General features: G+C 29.8%; 2 protein-coding genes across 2 annotated transcripts; both read left to right on the top strand.

The window, feature by feature from the left end:
* Positions 1-838: 838 nt before the first annotated feature.
* Positions 839-2,130, top strand: LOC123922962 (putative FBD-associated F-box protein At3g50710). Its single transcript, XM_045975618.1, has 3 exons — positions 839-1,531; positions 1,620-1,763; positions 1,846-2,130. The coding sequence occupies exons 1-3, from the start codon at positions 839-841 to the stop codon at positions 2,128-2,130; spliced, it is 1,122 nt and encodes a 373-aa protein (XP_045831574.1).
* A 3,042-nt stretch (positions 2,131-5,172) lies between these two features.
* LOC123922961 (F-box/FBD/LRR-repeat protein At4g26340-like) lies at positions 5,173-13,645 on the top strand. The gene is made up of 3 exons (XM_045975617.1): positions 5,173-5,731; positions 12,746-12,924; positions 13,391-13,645. Exons 1-3 carry the CDS (start codon positions 5,173-5,175, stop codon positions 13,643-13,645), a joined length of 993 nt encoding a protein of 330 aa, XP_045831573.1.
* The last annotated feature ends 3,151 nt before the right edge of the window (positions 13,646-16,796 follow it).

The following is a 16,796-nucleotide window of genomic DNA, read 5'->3' as shown; positions in this document are numbered from 1 at the left end:
TCTTTGATCATATAATTGAGCGTTGGAGTGCTAAAATGTTTTGCAGGTTCCTTCCCATTGTGAACCACCATTTCATAGGCTTTACATCACCGCACGCTTCAAACTTCGTTGTTGGATGATCTAGTTCTGAATCGATCAGAGTACCTATAATCACAAACTTTTTGACCTGGTCTAGTTTTGGTATATATATATATATATATATATATATATATATATATATATATATATATAAAAAGGTAGTTTTGGTATATATATATCAATTTGGTTCAGTGGTGATTGACGCTGAATTTGGTAGGGAGGACCACGGTTCGATTCCCCGCAACTGCGATCGGGAGGGGGCTGGAACAACTTGATGTCAGAACTGACCCCGAACCAGATTAAACTGATGGTAAAAATAAGGAATATAAAATATTCATTGTATAAATTATTAGTATCTTCTATATTTAATTAGCATATCATTGTATAAATTATTAATATCTTTTATATTTTTATTTTTGTTTACAATGAGCTGGGAATCAAACCAAAAACCTATAACATACTACCAAATCCCTCACCACTCGACCAAATCTAGTTGCTTAATATCTTTTATATTTAGTTAGCACCTCAAGGCCCCCTATCAGGGTTAAAAAGTTTTTCAATATGGAAACTAACTGTCTATTCAAATGCCAATTTGATAGCGGAAAAGCTTTTCAATTATATCACACAATTTTACAACAAAAAAAAAAATCACACCTTCATAAAAAAAAAAAAAATTATATCACACACCTGACCTGACCTAATTATACAAATATATGTAAACCCTAAATCAATATTCAGAACCGTAGGTTTTGTCATGATGATGGAGAACTCAACATCTATCGATAGGATTAGCAACATACCTGATGACATATTGTGTCACATACTCTCTTTTCTTCCGACCAAAGATTCTTTCTCCACAACTCTTCTCTCCAAAAGATGGTCCTCACTCTTTAAATTACTCACAGCTCTCGATTTCTCCGATTATTCCGTTTCCGACAACAAAGAGTCTTACCTTCACTTTTGGCAATTCGTCGACACAATCACACTCTCCACCCAACTCATCAAAAGAATTCTCCTCACAATCACATGTCATAGGCATCATGACTGTTTCAAATTCGACCGTTGGATTGAAACTATAAAACGGCATCCGGTGGAGAATCTCCAAATCAGTTTCTCTATCCTCTTGCCTTCAAGTATTTTTAGATTTTCAACACTTGTTGTTCTCAAATTGTTGAAGGTAACGATATCGGTTGATAATATCTCTGTCAATCTACCCTCTCTCAAAACCCTACATTTGTTTCTTGTTTATTTTAAAAATAGGGACAATTTCAACAATGTTCTTAATGGGTGTCCCATTTTGGAGGATTTTAAAACTGATATTTACAATAGAAGCAGGGGTTACACTGACAACCTCAAAATTTTATCCAACTTGATCACAACCAATATTTGGACATATATATTGGATGTTCCGATATGTAAAGCAATTCAAAATGTCCACTTTTTAATACTCGATGTAAGTTACTACTGATTTTAATATGAATATTATATATGTTATTTACATTCAATTTTTTTTTTTTAACATAAGGAACTTTTTATTGTAGATCAACAGGTTTAATCACACGGACTTTCCTATATTTCGAAACTTAATCCAACTTGAATTAAGCGTTACTAACCTTAAGCGCTTGGATGATGTAGTGGAACTGCTCCGACATTGCCCCAAGCTTCAAATTTTTTCTTTTGAAAAGGTTTCTTGTGTTTGTGGATTGTTTTATTTCTTCTTTTCTTTGAGTATATTTCACAAATTTTATATGTGTATATATTTTGCAGATGGAGGCTCCGAGAGATTTGTTCATAAAGTGGAAATATCCAAATTTTGTTCCTGAATGCATTTCATCTTACCTCAAATCATGTACTGTAAACTATGTAGGTTGGCATCTAGATGAACTTCGATTTGCAAAATACATTTTACAGAATGCACGGCTTTTAGAGATCATGAAGATCGACATGAGAGCTACCTTAGATCCAAGGCTAAGTCGGACCTATGTTTTAGAAGAATTAACCTCGTGTCCAAGGATTTCTCCCCAATGTAAACTTTCGACGATTCCATGTTAGCAACATTAAGTTGAGTTGAGGTAACAGATTACTTACCTAGCTCGGTAAGTAGGTAAAACTCCAATTTAAATAGGGAAATCAACAGTAGGTCGATAGCCGAGTTCTTGATATGATAAAGCTCTCAGTCATTTGCCCTAGAAATTGCAAACTGCCCCAAGATTCGTGAAATGATGAACTTTGAAATGGCGTAGGCTGAAATCGTGAGGTCTCCTGAACTGATGAGTGGGGAACTGACATACGTGGGGAGTGATTTCACAATTTGTTTATCAACCATTTTCACGTGGAAAAACATCTTAAGGAGATTAATTCAATTAAAAATGTGACTTTATAATCACATCTGACACTGTTTCTTACGCCATAGCTGGGAATTATACTTGTAACATGTAAGTGCATATTAACAAACAAATTATATTTTCACATAGAGGGGCAAAGAGTGCAATTTAGCGCGCCTTTTATTTTGTTCACTTTTTTGTTCTCTTTCCCATTCCCTTTACACTTTCTTCTCCAACTCACTTTCTCTTTCACGGCTTTGCCTCACTCTCTCTCTCTCTCTCTCTCTCTCTCTCTCTCTCTCTATCTCTCTCTCTCTCTCTCTCTCTCTCAGTTCTCTTTAGTTCGCTGGCTACCATCCTTCGGCCACCAGTGTCGTGTCTCCCCACAACTCTCTCACTCACTCCGGCTGTTGTTGTCTCTTTCACATCTCTCTCTATCTCTCTCTCTCAGAAGCATTGATGGTGGTGGAGGTCAACAACAATGATGGTGGTTGTGGATGGTGTGGTTTGATGGCGGAGGTTAAAATGACGACGGACGCATGACTGTTATTATGTTCTTCCTATTTTTTTTGTTTTTGTTTGTTTTTATTTCTTATTTTTGTTTTTATGTTGAAATGCCAAAATTATATATCCTTTGAGTTGGTAGGTAGTCCATTTGTTGCAAAATTTGGTTGTCAATATATCATTGCAGTATTACCAATAATCATTGCATTATTAGAGTTGGACCTGAAATTAAAATCGAATTGGGTGTAAGCATTGGAATCCATTAGTTTTGACTTTTGATTAAGAAGTAATAAAATGCAAGTACTCGTAAGTGGAGCATATCTATTGGTCTTAACCAAAGAATATACAATCAAAAAGAAAAATGTTATGTGAACATAATGTAACAAACAAAAATATGACAATATGTACTGTTTGACTTTTTTAATAATTATTGGGTAAATAATCATTTACCCCTGCAAAATAAGGAAATTTTCGTTTACCCCCTGCACAATTTTTTTTTCTGTTTACCCCCCTGCAAAAAATAGATTCTCTCATTTCGCCCCCTGGGTGTACAGCAGGACAAGTGAATGTGCAAATTTGCTGACGTGGCTTGTACACATGGAAAAAAATCATTTATATTTATTTTTAAATTCCACGTCAGATATTTTTTTTTCAAAAAATAAAAATAAAATATTTTTTTTCCTACAAAATTTAAAAAACGAATTTTGTTTTTTTTTAAAAAAAATTTTAAAAAACATTTCCTAGAAATAACTTTTCTTTTTCGTACAAAATTATTGAGTATTGTTTTCCTAAAATAAAATAAAAAACGAATTTTCTTATTTTACTCCAAAAATAAAGATTTATTTTCAAATCTTTTTGAATTAAAAAAAACAAAATCTTCGCCGTAATCGTTTGCTTCCACCGTCATGATTGTATTCGTCGTCGTCTTCTTCAATCGCCGAAATCATCTTCTACTTCATTATTGTCTTCTGCTTCTTTATATTTTTCTAGTTTTAGGGCAAATGGTTTTGATAGAAGAGGAAAACACCAATAAAACTTGTTTTTCTATTTTATATTTTTTTTGGAAATCTTTTTCTATTTTTTTTAATTCAAAGAGAATAACAAAAAATAAAGTTTTATTTTTAAAAAATAAAGATTATGTTTTTTTTAATTCAAAAAGTTTAAAAATAAATCTTTAAAATTTTTATTTCGGAAATAAACTTTATTTCGGAGTAAATCTTTATTTTGGGAGCAAAATAAGAAAAAAAAAAAAAATTTTATTTTGGGAGGAATTTTTTTTTGTTGGAAATTTTTTTAAAATCATTTATATGAAAAAAAATTAATTTTTTTTTTGTAGGAATTTTTTTAAAAAATTTTGGGGAAAAAAAACAGAATTTTTTTTTTATTTTGTAGGAAAAAAATTATTTTTTATTTTTTTAAAAAAATATTATCTGACGTGGAATTTAAAAAATAAATATAAATAATTTTTTCCACATGTACAAGCCACGTCAACAGATTTGCATAGTCACTTGTCCTGTTGTACACTCAGGGGGCGAAATGAGGGAATCTATTTTTTGCAAGGGGGTAAACAGAAAACAAATATATGCAAGGGGGTAAACGAAAATTTGCTTATTTTGCAGGGGGTAAATGATCATTTACCCATAATTATTTAAGTTGTTTCAATGTGCGTGTGTAGAGTGGCTGAACTAAGGTGTCATATTTTTATCTGCAGAATCTGATGTTGCTTGCAATAGCAGCCGTCAATCAATCAGAAAACATTCATCCCAAGCACTCCTTCCTTCTCTCTCACGCACAGTTCCATCACCAACTCATTCATTCATTCATTCTAGCTCTTCCTTTCAACGCAAATTCACTTACAAATATCAGAACCTGCATGCAATTCCAACTTCACTACTCACAATATATTACTAGAAAGCAAGTAAGACAATGAACTTCCCTTGTTTAATTCTCTCAAACCATCCTCCTTGTGTTCACAAATAGTTGTTGGGTTGTGTAGTTAGAGGCTGAGGAATGAGGATCAACCCACTCAGTTAGTTTCAGTACTCAATATTTTATTTTATTTTTTGATAAATTTCAGTACTCAATATTTAAATTACTGAAAATATTAAAAAATTTATTTACAATTTAAATATTGAAACTAATAGGGCTCCGGCCCACTTTTATTTATAATTCAAATGCCAATTTGATTTCAATTCACACACACATGACTTTTTTATACAAATAAACCCTAAATCAATATTCACTACGTTACTACCGTTTTGCCGTGATGGAGAAGTCAACACCCATTGATAGGATTAGCGACTTTTCTGATGACATATTGTGTCACATACTCTCTTTTCTTCCAATCAAAGATTCTTTCTCCGCAACTATTCTCTCCAAAAGATGGTCCTCACTCTTTAAATTACTCACATGTCTCCATTTCCATGATGATTCCGTCGACAACGAAGAGTCTTACCTTCACTTTTGGCAATTCGTCGATAAAATCACACTCTCCACCCGACTTATCAAAACGATCCACCTCTCATATTCCAGCCACTATGACGGTTTCAACTTCCAACGTTGGATCGAAACTATAAAACGGCATCCAGTGGAGAGTCTCCACATCAGTTGCTATGTCCCTTTACCATCGAGTATTTTTAGATTTCCAACACTCGTTGTTCTCAAATTGTCGAGGGTAGAGATGGCGGTTGATAATATCTCTGTTGATCTACCATCGCTCAAAACCCTTCATTTGCTTCGTGTTAAATTTGTAAATAAGGACGATTTCAACAATCTTCTTAATGGGTGTTCCTTTTTGGAGGATTTGAAACTTCATTGCGGCAGGGGTGACACTGACAGCCTTAAAATTTTATCCAACTTGATCACAACCAATATCTGGACATATATATAGATTGGATGTTCCGTTAATCAAAGCAATTCAAAATGCCCACTTTTTAATACTCAAAGTAAGGTACTACTCCATCCTTCTTTTATTTTTTTAGTGTTACTCTTGATTACCGCACACTATTCACATAAACTATTTTTATTACTTTAAACTAGTTTAAAAACTCCTGCGGGTCAATTGAATTTTATTCAATATTAAGTTTGTCATTATAGTAAGCTAGAAAATTTATTTATAATTATATATTTAAAAAAATTGTTAAATAATATTGTTAAAATATAAGGAGAATTATTGTATTTTTTCTAGTAAATTTATTTCTTCAATTTTTTATGTTCCAATGAAAAATAATAGTCCCGTGTGTATTTTTAATAAAAAGAACTATAAATTTTATTACCAATATTAATATTTAGGGTAATTTAGTAAGTTTGATACTAATTAACTTTATTATATTCTTATTAGTGGTTATTAGTAAACATTTTTTTTTGTGAAGAGGTTAGTAGTAAACTTGGTAGTAAATTGTTTATGTTTCTTTTCTTCTTCTTTTTTTATGAAAAATATTGTTTATATTTTTTTTTATGTTTTAATTTTTTTTTCTTTTTTGATAGAGTCTTTTTTTAATTATTTCTTCTCTATAATTAAAAATAGGAGTATCTTATTTTTATGCGGTTTCTACTTATTTTTTCTATATTCTTTCTATAATATTTTTTATTGACTAAACTTTGTATAATATTTTTATTTTTTTCCCTATTTTTATGCATATAGTTTGTTTTGTTCCTATTTTTATGCATATCATCTTCTTTTTTTTTATATTTATCTTATATTCTTGGTGAATTCTTCGGTACACATATTATGTGGACGTGTATCGGTACACTGTTGACGTGGTTAACAAGTGGCAAATATTTAATGCAGATTTTATTTCTTTATTAAAATTTCTATTTTAAACACTACTTTTTAATATTTATAAATATATCATCCACATAAATATAATTATCAATCATGTTCCACAATAAAAAAAAAACATGCATCAAATCTTTTAATCTAGATTGTCACATTTTTTTAACAAGATTCAAATAATTTAATATTATTTAATATCCAATAAAATAATATAATTTTAGTATTTGAACAACACATGGTATTTTCAAAATAAAAAACGTATGATTTAAATAATTTTTTTTATACTATCATCATCATCATCATCATTATTATTATTATTATTATTATTATTATTATTTCCTTTCATTTTTTATAATATTATTAGTTTACAAAGTTTAATATTTATTTACAGTTTAACCATTAACACAACATATAATTATTTTTTTGTACAAAAAAACTTTATTTTTTTAATATGCTTAAATATTTTATTGTAATAGTTAATCTAACCAGTTGATGTTGAACTGTTAATTGTCGACATTTAAATTCATAAATATTTTTCATTCCAATTTGGTCATTTTATTTCCGTAGTTCTTACGGTAAAATTGGTAGAGACTACTGACCAAAAAAAAAGAATTGGTAGAGACTTAATTATCAGTTCTTGATAAATAGGTTTTTGAGTAACAATTAATCAAACTAGTTGATATTCAGGCGTTTATATTGTCAGAAATTTGAATCATACGTGTGTCATTCTAATTAGGTGGTATTGAATTGTTTCAGAGAAATTTAATTTCCCTAGTCACATTCGTTATGTTTGTATCAAAATTCTTTTTGTCATCATTCCATTTCGGGTATTTACAGAAATCCCGCGGATGGTACCGCAGTCTACTCGACTAACCATTAGATTATCAAAATTACAATTTCTAAGTATTTGTTGCCCATCATCCCAATTAAGTGATTTTGAACAATCTAATTGAAATATGATTTAATATCGGCGTTTTGGGTTGAGTTAAGATTTTTGAAATTAGTAGGTTCGTAGGGTTAAATATGATTTAAGGATAAAACTTAGGGCTGATGGATTGACTTATTTTTAAACTTGGAAAAATAAATATACTCTTATGTATTATTTATAAGCTTGTCAAAGTATTTATGAAAAATTTGCATGGGATGATCTATATGATATAAACTTTCAACCCAACAGTGAATTTTGTATAACATGCACAAGTGCACCACTTAAGACACTTGTACATGTTAGCCTTCACCATTTTCACTAGGTAAAACTTGTAAATTAATTTTTTTTTTTAAGCAACTTATAAATCAAAGTTTAATTGTTTGTACAAAATATTCTAGGTTTAATTAGTAAAATAGTCCCTTAAAGACATTTTTGGTTTCACATAGATCCCTTAAAGAAAAAAAGGTCCGAATAGGTCCCTTAAAGAAAAAAAAGTCCGAATAGGTCCCTTAAAGACATCTCCGTTAATCAGTTTGGTCCTTTCCGTCCATTTTTTCGAGGACCAAACTGATTAAAGGAGATGTCTTTAAGGGACCAAACTGATTAACAGAGATGTCTTTAAGGGACCTATTCAGACATTTTTTTCTTTAAGGGACCTATTTGGTCCTTTTTTTCTTTAAGGGACCAATGTGAAACCAAAAATGTCTTTAAGGGACCATTTTACTAATTAAGCCAAATATTTTTCATAAGCTAAAAAATAAAAGCAAAATAAAAATTGGTCCATGAAGAAATTTTAAGTAACTATTATTTCAGTTAGTTGAGATTTAACAATTATTTATTTGTATAAGTTATTTTTTGGCCTAATTGCACTTTTGGTCATTTATCTTTATTTTAGGTTTCAAGTTGGTCCCTTATCTTTTAAAAGTTTCAAATTGGTCCCTTATCTTTTCTTCAGGTTTCAAGTTGGTCCATTCCGTCACTGTTATCGTTAAATTTGGACACGTGTCATGTTTTCAAGGGTGGTTTCTGTTTGCCACGTGTCCAAATTTAACGATAATAGTGAAAAATTTGACGGGAGGGACCAACATGAAACCTGCAAAAAAGATAAGGGACCAACTTGAAACTTTTAAAAGATAAGGGACCAACTTGAAACCTAAAATAAAGATAAGGGACCAAAAGTACAATTAAGCCTTATTTTTTTATAAGTTTAAAAATAATTTAATCCAAATAGACTTTTTTTGTTGTTGTTAGTTTACAATTCCCATGACCTTAACCGACGAACCAAACCTTCACCAATAGACCAAAAGATTCTAATTTTGTAAAGACTAAAAATTTATTAAAAAAATAGTAAAATAAAATTTGGCCTAGGATGGATTAGAAGGCTAATGCTACGGTGGACCACCTTCACAAGTGGTCCACCGTGGACAAGTGATTTACCGAATACGAATTTTAAAAAATTCAGCGTTAGATTGAAAGTTTTAGAAAAATTAAAAATCATTTGATATGTTATTGAGACCCATCAAGATTAACGGTAATCTTGATGGGTCTCAATAACATATCAAATGATTTTCAATTTTTCTAAATTTTTCTATGGATGATCTATATGATATAAAATTTCAATCCAACGGTAGATTTTGTAAAATTCGTATTCGTTATAATGTTATTCATGTCTGTTCTATCATGGACCGCTTGATGAAGTGGTCCATATTAGAATTTACTTGGATTAGAATTAGAACCCATGATCATACGTTAACAACGCGTACAACTTACCAACAAGAAAAATAATCATCTTGTTAAAGTAATAAAAAATAAAAATAAAGATGTAAAACAGCATCCTAACTTTATTTCTTAATGTCATTTGTCGTCACGTACAATAAACAAAAATTAACATCTTTCATCTTTGATTTTCTTCAGAAATACTATCTTTCTAAACAAAATCAAGAATATCTTTCAACTTCGATTTTCTTCAAAAATACTACCTTTATAAACAAAAATCAACAACATCTTTCAACTTCGATTTTTTTCTTCAAAATACTACCTTTCTAAACAAAAGTTAACAACATCTTTCAAGTTTGATTTCTTTCAAAAAATACTACCATTATAATTATACTTACTTTCATTAAATTTTTCAATCAAGTCGTTCAATATCACCTAATTGAACTAACAATAACTTATGAATTTAAATTTCGACAATCAAGCATTTCTAGAACAATATAAAAAGTTCATTCACAAAACTTTAACATTTTTCAAAATAAAATGAATTAAATATGAGTTTTTGAAATCAAAATATGAAGATAAAAGTAACAAATATTTTGACTTAAAAACCAAATATTGAACTCCTTATTTTTTGACAAACTTTTTTTAATGCTCAATATGTATTTGCAAAATTATCATAAATACACGTCAACTTAACAACATGAGGATAATTGTATGCATAAACAATTTGTAGAGATGAAAACATGACATTTTTTTTTGAAGACAAAAATTTAAATTTAGTAATTTTGCAGAGAAAAAAAGAACTTATTTAACCAATAAAATATTAGGCAACACTAAAAATTAACAGTATAACAATAATATATATATATATATATATATATATATATATATATATCGTAAAAAAAACAATAATATATATCGTCAATATATAAACATATTAAGAATTATAAAAAAAATTTCACAAAAAAATAAATGTATTTTAATAATTATATCTATTAATGGTTCAACCGTAAATACATATTAAACTTTATAAACTAATAATATTAAAAAAATGGAAAGGTAATAATAGTGAAATATTAAAATCACGATTGGATGTAATAATAATAATAATAATAATAATAATAATAATAATAATAATAATAATAATAAGTTTAAATTCATACGTTTGTTTTTTTTCCAGAAAGTACCATATGTTTGTAAAAAAATAATAATACTAAAATCATATTATTTTAATAGGAGCTTATCCAAAAAATAAATAAATTATTTTAATAGGATATTATAATATTTGAATCTTGTAAAATTTTTTTGAAAGATTTGATATATGCTTTGATTTATTGTGGAACATGATTAGTGATTACATTTATGTGAAAGATATATTTGCAAATATTAAAAAGTAATATTTAATATAAAAAATTTAATAAAGAAACAAAATCTGCATTAAATATTTGCCACTTGTTTACCACGTCAACGGTGTACCGGTACACGTCCACATAATACGTGTACCGAAGTGTTCACCGATATTCTTTCCATATATTTGTTTTTCTTTATTTATCTCATATTCTTTCTATATATATTTTTTAAAGTTTTTTTAGTGAGATTACAATGAATGATATAAAACTTGCAGCGTGGTTAAAAGTAATAAAGATAAATTAGTAACTTTGGTGGTAATCGATTTTAATATAGGATAAAACTTAGGTGCAGTTACTACAAGTACTGTTGGTATTGTTCTCAATCAAATGAGTTCAGGTTCCCTCCATTTATTATCTCTCCATTTATTCTCCATTTAGAGAGAGATAGACACAAGAAAAAATTAGTGGGGTCCACAAATTAGTGGGACCCACTTTTAATGGGTCCCACTAATTCTTAATGTGTCTATCTCTCTCCAAATGGAGAATAAATGGAGGGATAATAAATGGAGAGAACCTAAACTCCAATCAAATCATAACACGTGTAATGCTATTTCCAACAAATCCAAAATTCTCATCCAATCCTCCCCGTCGTTGAAAGATCCCATTCGACGCCACACCAAACCCAACCTCTGATCTTCACCGGAAAAAATTGAATCTTTGAGAAATAGAACACCTCAACCATCTTAAAATTCTTAGTCAACATTTACGAAACTGGTTTTAACAACAAAAATTTTTAATAATCTCATCTCTAAGATAAGATAAGAAAATCATGTATTAAACACCATATAGCAACCATAACACCAAATTGAAACACCATAACCACAGATTAAAACACCCTTTTTTGTATTGTTTTCATTATTAAAAAAATAAAATTTAGAATCAGATCCCCAGTTGCAAGATTCACTTCAATGTATTGTTCTTTACTTCTCCTTAGGCATGGCAATCGGGCGGGGCGGGGACGGGTTTTGCCCTCCCCAAACCCAAACCCATAAAGTTCGGGTTTCCCCAAACCCATCCCAAATTCGAGCGGGGATAAAAATGATAACCCCAAACTCATACCCAACGGGGATCGGGTATCCCCATCAGGTTTCGGGTATTCCCATTACGCCTCTTTCCACATGAATTTAAATTATATTTTAGTATTTTTTATTAAAAAAAAGTTAAATGTCCAAAATTATTTTCTCTCAACAATATTTTTTTAAATAAAGAAAAAAAAAATATAGAGAAAATGGTTTGTTTAATACTCAAACTAAAATAAAAAATAAATATATGAACGTAATTTAAGAGATTGTTTAAGCGTTTCTAATTTAAAAGAGGTGAAATCTAATTTTTAGTATAAACGAGGCGGGTTCGGGGACGGGTTCGGGGTGGGTATCAATGTACCCATTACCCGTCCCAAACCCATCTTTTGAAATCAGGGAAAACTCAAACCCGAACCCAAACCCAGTCAACTCGGGTTTTCCCCGTTAAAGCGGGTATGATTTGGGTGGGTACCCGCGGGTATGAGTTTTATTGTCATGCCTACTTCTCCTCCATCATCACCTCCTCTTCTGCTAACAAGCCGCAGAGGTTGGATTTGGTGTGGCGTCGAATGAGATCTTTCCACGGAGGGGAGGTTTGGATGAGAATTTTGGATTTGTTGAAAATAGCGGTACACGTGTTATGATTTTATTTAGTGATCGAAGTTTGTATTGGCATATGTGTGCAGCTGGCAAAAACAAGTTTAAAAAGAAACCGAGAGAGTACTGATTTTGATATTAATGGCAAATGCTAAATAGTGTCTCAGGGACACTTGTTAAGAATTCAAATTTAGAAAGTTTTACTTTGAAATAGTGTAGTCAATACAACAAAAGTTTATATTTTGATGTTTTCCATGCACAACTTTTATTTTATTTCTTTTTTTTGTTCCTTAACTAGTACCCCGGAGGCACCAGTTAGCAAAACCCTAAATTATATATGTTTTTGACATTCAATTTTATTTTTATATATGGGAACTTTTTATTGTAGATAGGTTCTCTTCCTGGTCCTGGTCCTGGTCCTGGTCCAACTGTCAAATCTTATTACAAGGACTGTCCTGTACTTCGAAACTTAATCCACCTTGAATTAAGCATTACTAACCTTGGACGCTTGGATGATGTCGTGGAACTGCTCCAGTATTGCCCCAAACTTCAAATTCTTTCTTTTTCAAAGGTTTCTTGTGTTCATGGGTTGTTATTGTTTTTTTTTTTTTGAATGGCTTCTTTTCTTCGAGTATGGGTCGTTTCAGCTTTAAAAAAAAAAATTGTATTTTTTAAAATAAATTTTCTAAAATTGATTTTCAAAATATTAAAAGTTTTTTTGTATATATTTTTTTTTAAATTAAAAAAATTAGTTTTGATATCATATATTATATTGAAGATCAAAACATAGTGAAAATCACAATTTTTTCAAAGAGTTGTATTTTAAAAATAATTTTTATGAAAATCTATTTGAAATAGCTTCAAAATTAAGTGATTTTTCGAAATTTTGATATCCAAAAAAAGTTTCAACAAAATGATCAAATACCTAAAATCACATTTTAAAAATAACTATTCAAACCAAATTTTTACTTGAAACATTTATAAAAAGTTTATTTATAAATTTTTTTTACACAAAATTATGTAATTTGTCCTTAAAGTGGAAATATCCAAATTCTGTTCCTGAATGCATTTCATCTTCCCTCAGATCATTTACTACAAACTATGAAGGTTGGGAATATGATGAACTTCGATTTGCAAAATACGTTTTACAAAATGCACGACTTTTAGAGATCATGAAGATTGACATGAGAGTTACCAGCTTATATCCAAGGCCAAATCGGTTGCTTGTTTTAGAAGAATTGTCCTCGTCTCCAATGATTTCTTCCCGATGTAAACTTTTGACGATTCCATAGTAGCAACAATTCTTAATATGATAATCCCTCCATCTCATAATATAAGCAAAAACAAGTCAAAGAAACTTGAAGTATTTAGTTAAAGATTTAGACCAAATACATTCATTTTTATTGACCAACTTTTGCTTATATTTTGGGACGGATCGAGTATAATTTTAGAATGAATGCCTATTATTCTGGAAAAACCATACACAATATGTTTTAAACTATACTCTCTCCGTCTCATATTATAAGTAACAAAAAAATCACTTTTTCATGTCCCAAATTATAAGAAAAAAAAAATCAACTTTTATCATTTTCAAGATAGACTTTTACTTAATTTACTCTCTCTCTTCTTTTCCCCATAATCAATAACCAATAAAAACTCTTTTTACATCTTCTCATGAAACTTATTTCAACAAAAACACAAAAAGTCATCTTGAAATTATCATATTTTACTTTTCTTAATAAGTGTGAAAATATTTTTTTCCTTATATTATGGGACGGAGTGAGTACACAATATGTTTTATTATTCAAATTGTTATGTTATTATTTTACTGAATATTTTTAAGTTAAACTAGTCTATCTAATTTTTAGTTGACCGATATGTGGAGTGCTAATAACATTTTCTTTTGAAGACTCACTTTCTAATTGATTAAAATCAAAATTGGGTCTCTCATTTTAGAAATAAGTCTCACATATAAAACACACACACATGTATAAAACTATTCATACCATGAGGTATAAGACTATTCATGTCATGATCAGGTTTGGTTTGATATCCTAATGTGAGTGTGGCTACTTCTTGACTTCGAAGCCGTGGTTTTGGTTGTGGCTGATGGAGTTAGAGTAGGATGGGTGGGGTAGGGGTGTGCATGGTTTAAAAACCACACCACACCAAACCATATTTATGATTTTGGTTTAAAATCAAAACCATTTTAATGAAAAATTGGTTATTTTGCAAAACTAATTTGGATATGGTTTATAATCGGTTCGAAACCAATTTATAACCGGTTTATAATAAAAAATAGGTTACTTATTTATAATCGATTCATCTTAAATTTTATTTTATTTTTTATTTTTTTTAAAAATGCATTATTATAACTTTTAATTCCTATATATTTAAACTTTTTTTTTTACAATAATTAAGCCATTTTTTTTTTGTTTAATTGATTAAAAGAACATATTTAATAATTATTGTTTATAAAAAAAACATAATTTTTCTTTAATTTTATGAATTTTTGGTTTATAATCAATTCATAAAAGTTTTTTTTCTAAGCCCAAACATATTTCAAACTAAGCCCAACAAAACAGATTTTTTTAAGCCCAAAATAATTAAAATATAGATTTTTTTAAAAAAATAAAACCATCAAAAATCTGTTTTTTATAATTATTTTTAAAATAAATAAATTTTGTTAAATAAAAAATAATTAAATATTAAAGGGTGGTTGACGGTGGCCGGCCGCCGGAGCGCCGCCGCCAACCACCACCAACCACCGCGTCGGTCGCCGGAAGTTCACCGGAAGTCGCCGGAAAATCGCCGTCCGCCGCCGTCCGCCGCCGGAGCTCCGCCGTACCGGCCGCCGGTGGTCCGGCGTTGACCAATTCCTCCACCACCTTATTAATTATTTATTTATTAAATTATATAATTAATTGAATTTGGAATTTTTTTTTTTTTTTTAAAAGAAACTATTGGGCTTTTTCCTTATTGGGCCTCAATTTAAAAACCAATTTTAAACCAATTATAAAAAATTGGATATGGTTTAGAATTGGTTTTTTTGTATTGGATTGGTGTGGTTTTTTTTTAAAATGGATTTGGTTATTAATTTTGGATATGGTTTGGTTAGTGATTTGGTTAAGGTTACTTGGATTTTTTGCACACCCCTAGGTGGGGGTGATATGGTACGTATTCGGTGCTTTTGTTTGACCTTTGGGACTAATTTTAGTTTTGGTTGTGGTTGTTGTGTTTGGAGTTGTTTATAGGGATGCTTGCGGTGTGGTTTGGTTCGGTTTTGAGTATAAAAGTCATCCTAACCGCAAGATAAAAATGCATGTGTCTCGGTTTGGTTTGGTTGATTTTTAAGAAGTCATCCAAATCGAACCGAACCAATGCGGTTAGAGTTGGTTCGATTTGTGCGGTTTATCACGATATAAAAAATATGACAATATTTCCAACTTGTTACAATAAACATAGGAAATTTTAATTTATTATATTGTTTACATGATACAAAATGCATATCAAGAAATTGCATATACATAATAACTTATTTTTAATACCAACAGTATAGTTATGGATCGCGTGAAATGATATGTTTTGACAGCCTACTATTTTATGGACTCAATTTGGGTTGATTGTTAATAGTTGATAGAGTTAAGTTAAGTATTACAGTTTGGTTTGGTTCGATTTTCTGAAATGAAAATCGCAAACCAAACTGTGCGGATTAGAAGAAAAATGACTCGTGCGGTTAAGACTAAATGCGGTTTTTTGCGGTTTCGATTTGGATTGGTTCGGTTTGCGGTTTTACTTTTGGATTGGTTCGGATACGATCACCCCTAGTTGTGTATTGCTATTGCTATTGTTCTAGATTGTTGTTTTAGTTGCTCTCATATGGATGATTTTAAAGGTTTTTAGGGTTTGCCATTGTTGTTGTTGGAATCCTTCCATTGTGAAGAATTTGTATGAGTTGATTTTGCGCATTGTGCTCATTTTTTTGCCTAGTTGCGTTATTAATAATATTTTAGCCGTTTAAAAAAAACGCTACTTTTATCAAATATTTCAATTTGGAATTAGCCATCAACTATTAGTTAACTTATCAGTAATCCTCTATTTTTACTAAACAGAACCATAAAAGTAAGACCAAAAGTTGTGACGCAAAATATTTAAAGATTAAAACTTACTAAAAAAATTAGAGAACCTAAAACAAAATATAGAGTACATATATATATAAGGATAAAAAATGTATTTTACTATGTAATAAAATATCCGTAAAAAAAAAAACTATGTAATAAAATAGTTAATTCGAGCTTGTATTTTTATGATGGTGTAAAATCCTATTGGTTGTGCCTCTAATCAAAGACATTTGTATTGATGGGTTGAAAATTTTTATTATTATTATTATTATTATTATTATTATTATTATTTTGCTTAAATACAGTTTTGATCTCTCTATTT

This window comes from Trifolium pratense, linkage group LG4, assembly GCF_020283565.1.
Source record: "Trifolium pratense cultivar HEN17-A07 linkage group LG4, ARS_RC_1.1, whole genome shotgun sequence".
Taxonomy (NCBI): domain Eukaryota; kingdom Viridiplantae; phylum Streptophyta; class Magnoliopsida; order Fabales; family Fabaceae; genus Trifolium; species Trifolium pratense.
This window is presented reverse-complemented; position numbering and strand designations above follow the sequence as displayed.

Excerpts from the sequence above, each read along its gene's own strand:
- LOC123922962 (XM_045975618.1), top strand. The coding sequence starts at position 839 with ATGGAGAACTCAACATCTATCGATAGGATTAGCAACATACCTGATGAC. Across the intron at positions 1,532-1,619 it reads TCCACTTTTTAATACTCGAT|ATCAACAGGTTTAATCACAC; the intron begins GTAAGTTACTAC and ends TTTTTATTGTAG. Across the intron at positions 1,764-1,845 it reads AAATTTTTTCTTTTGAAAAG|ATGGAGGCTCCGAGAGATTT; the intron begins GTTTCTTGTGTT and ends TATATTTTGCAG.
- LOC123922961 (XM_045975617.1), top strand. The coding sequence starts at position 5,173 with ATGGAGAAGTCAACACCCATTGATAGGATTAGCGACTTTTCTGATGAC. Across the intron at positions 5,732-12,745 it reads GAAACTTCATTGCGGCAGGG|GTTCTCTTCCTGGTCCTGGT; the intron begins GTGACACTGACA and ends TATTGTAGATAG. Across the intron at positions 12,925-13,390 it reads AAATTCTTTCTTTTTCAAAG|TGGAAATATCCAAATTCTGT; the intron begins GTTTCTTGTGTT and ends TTGTCCTTAAAG.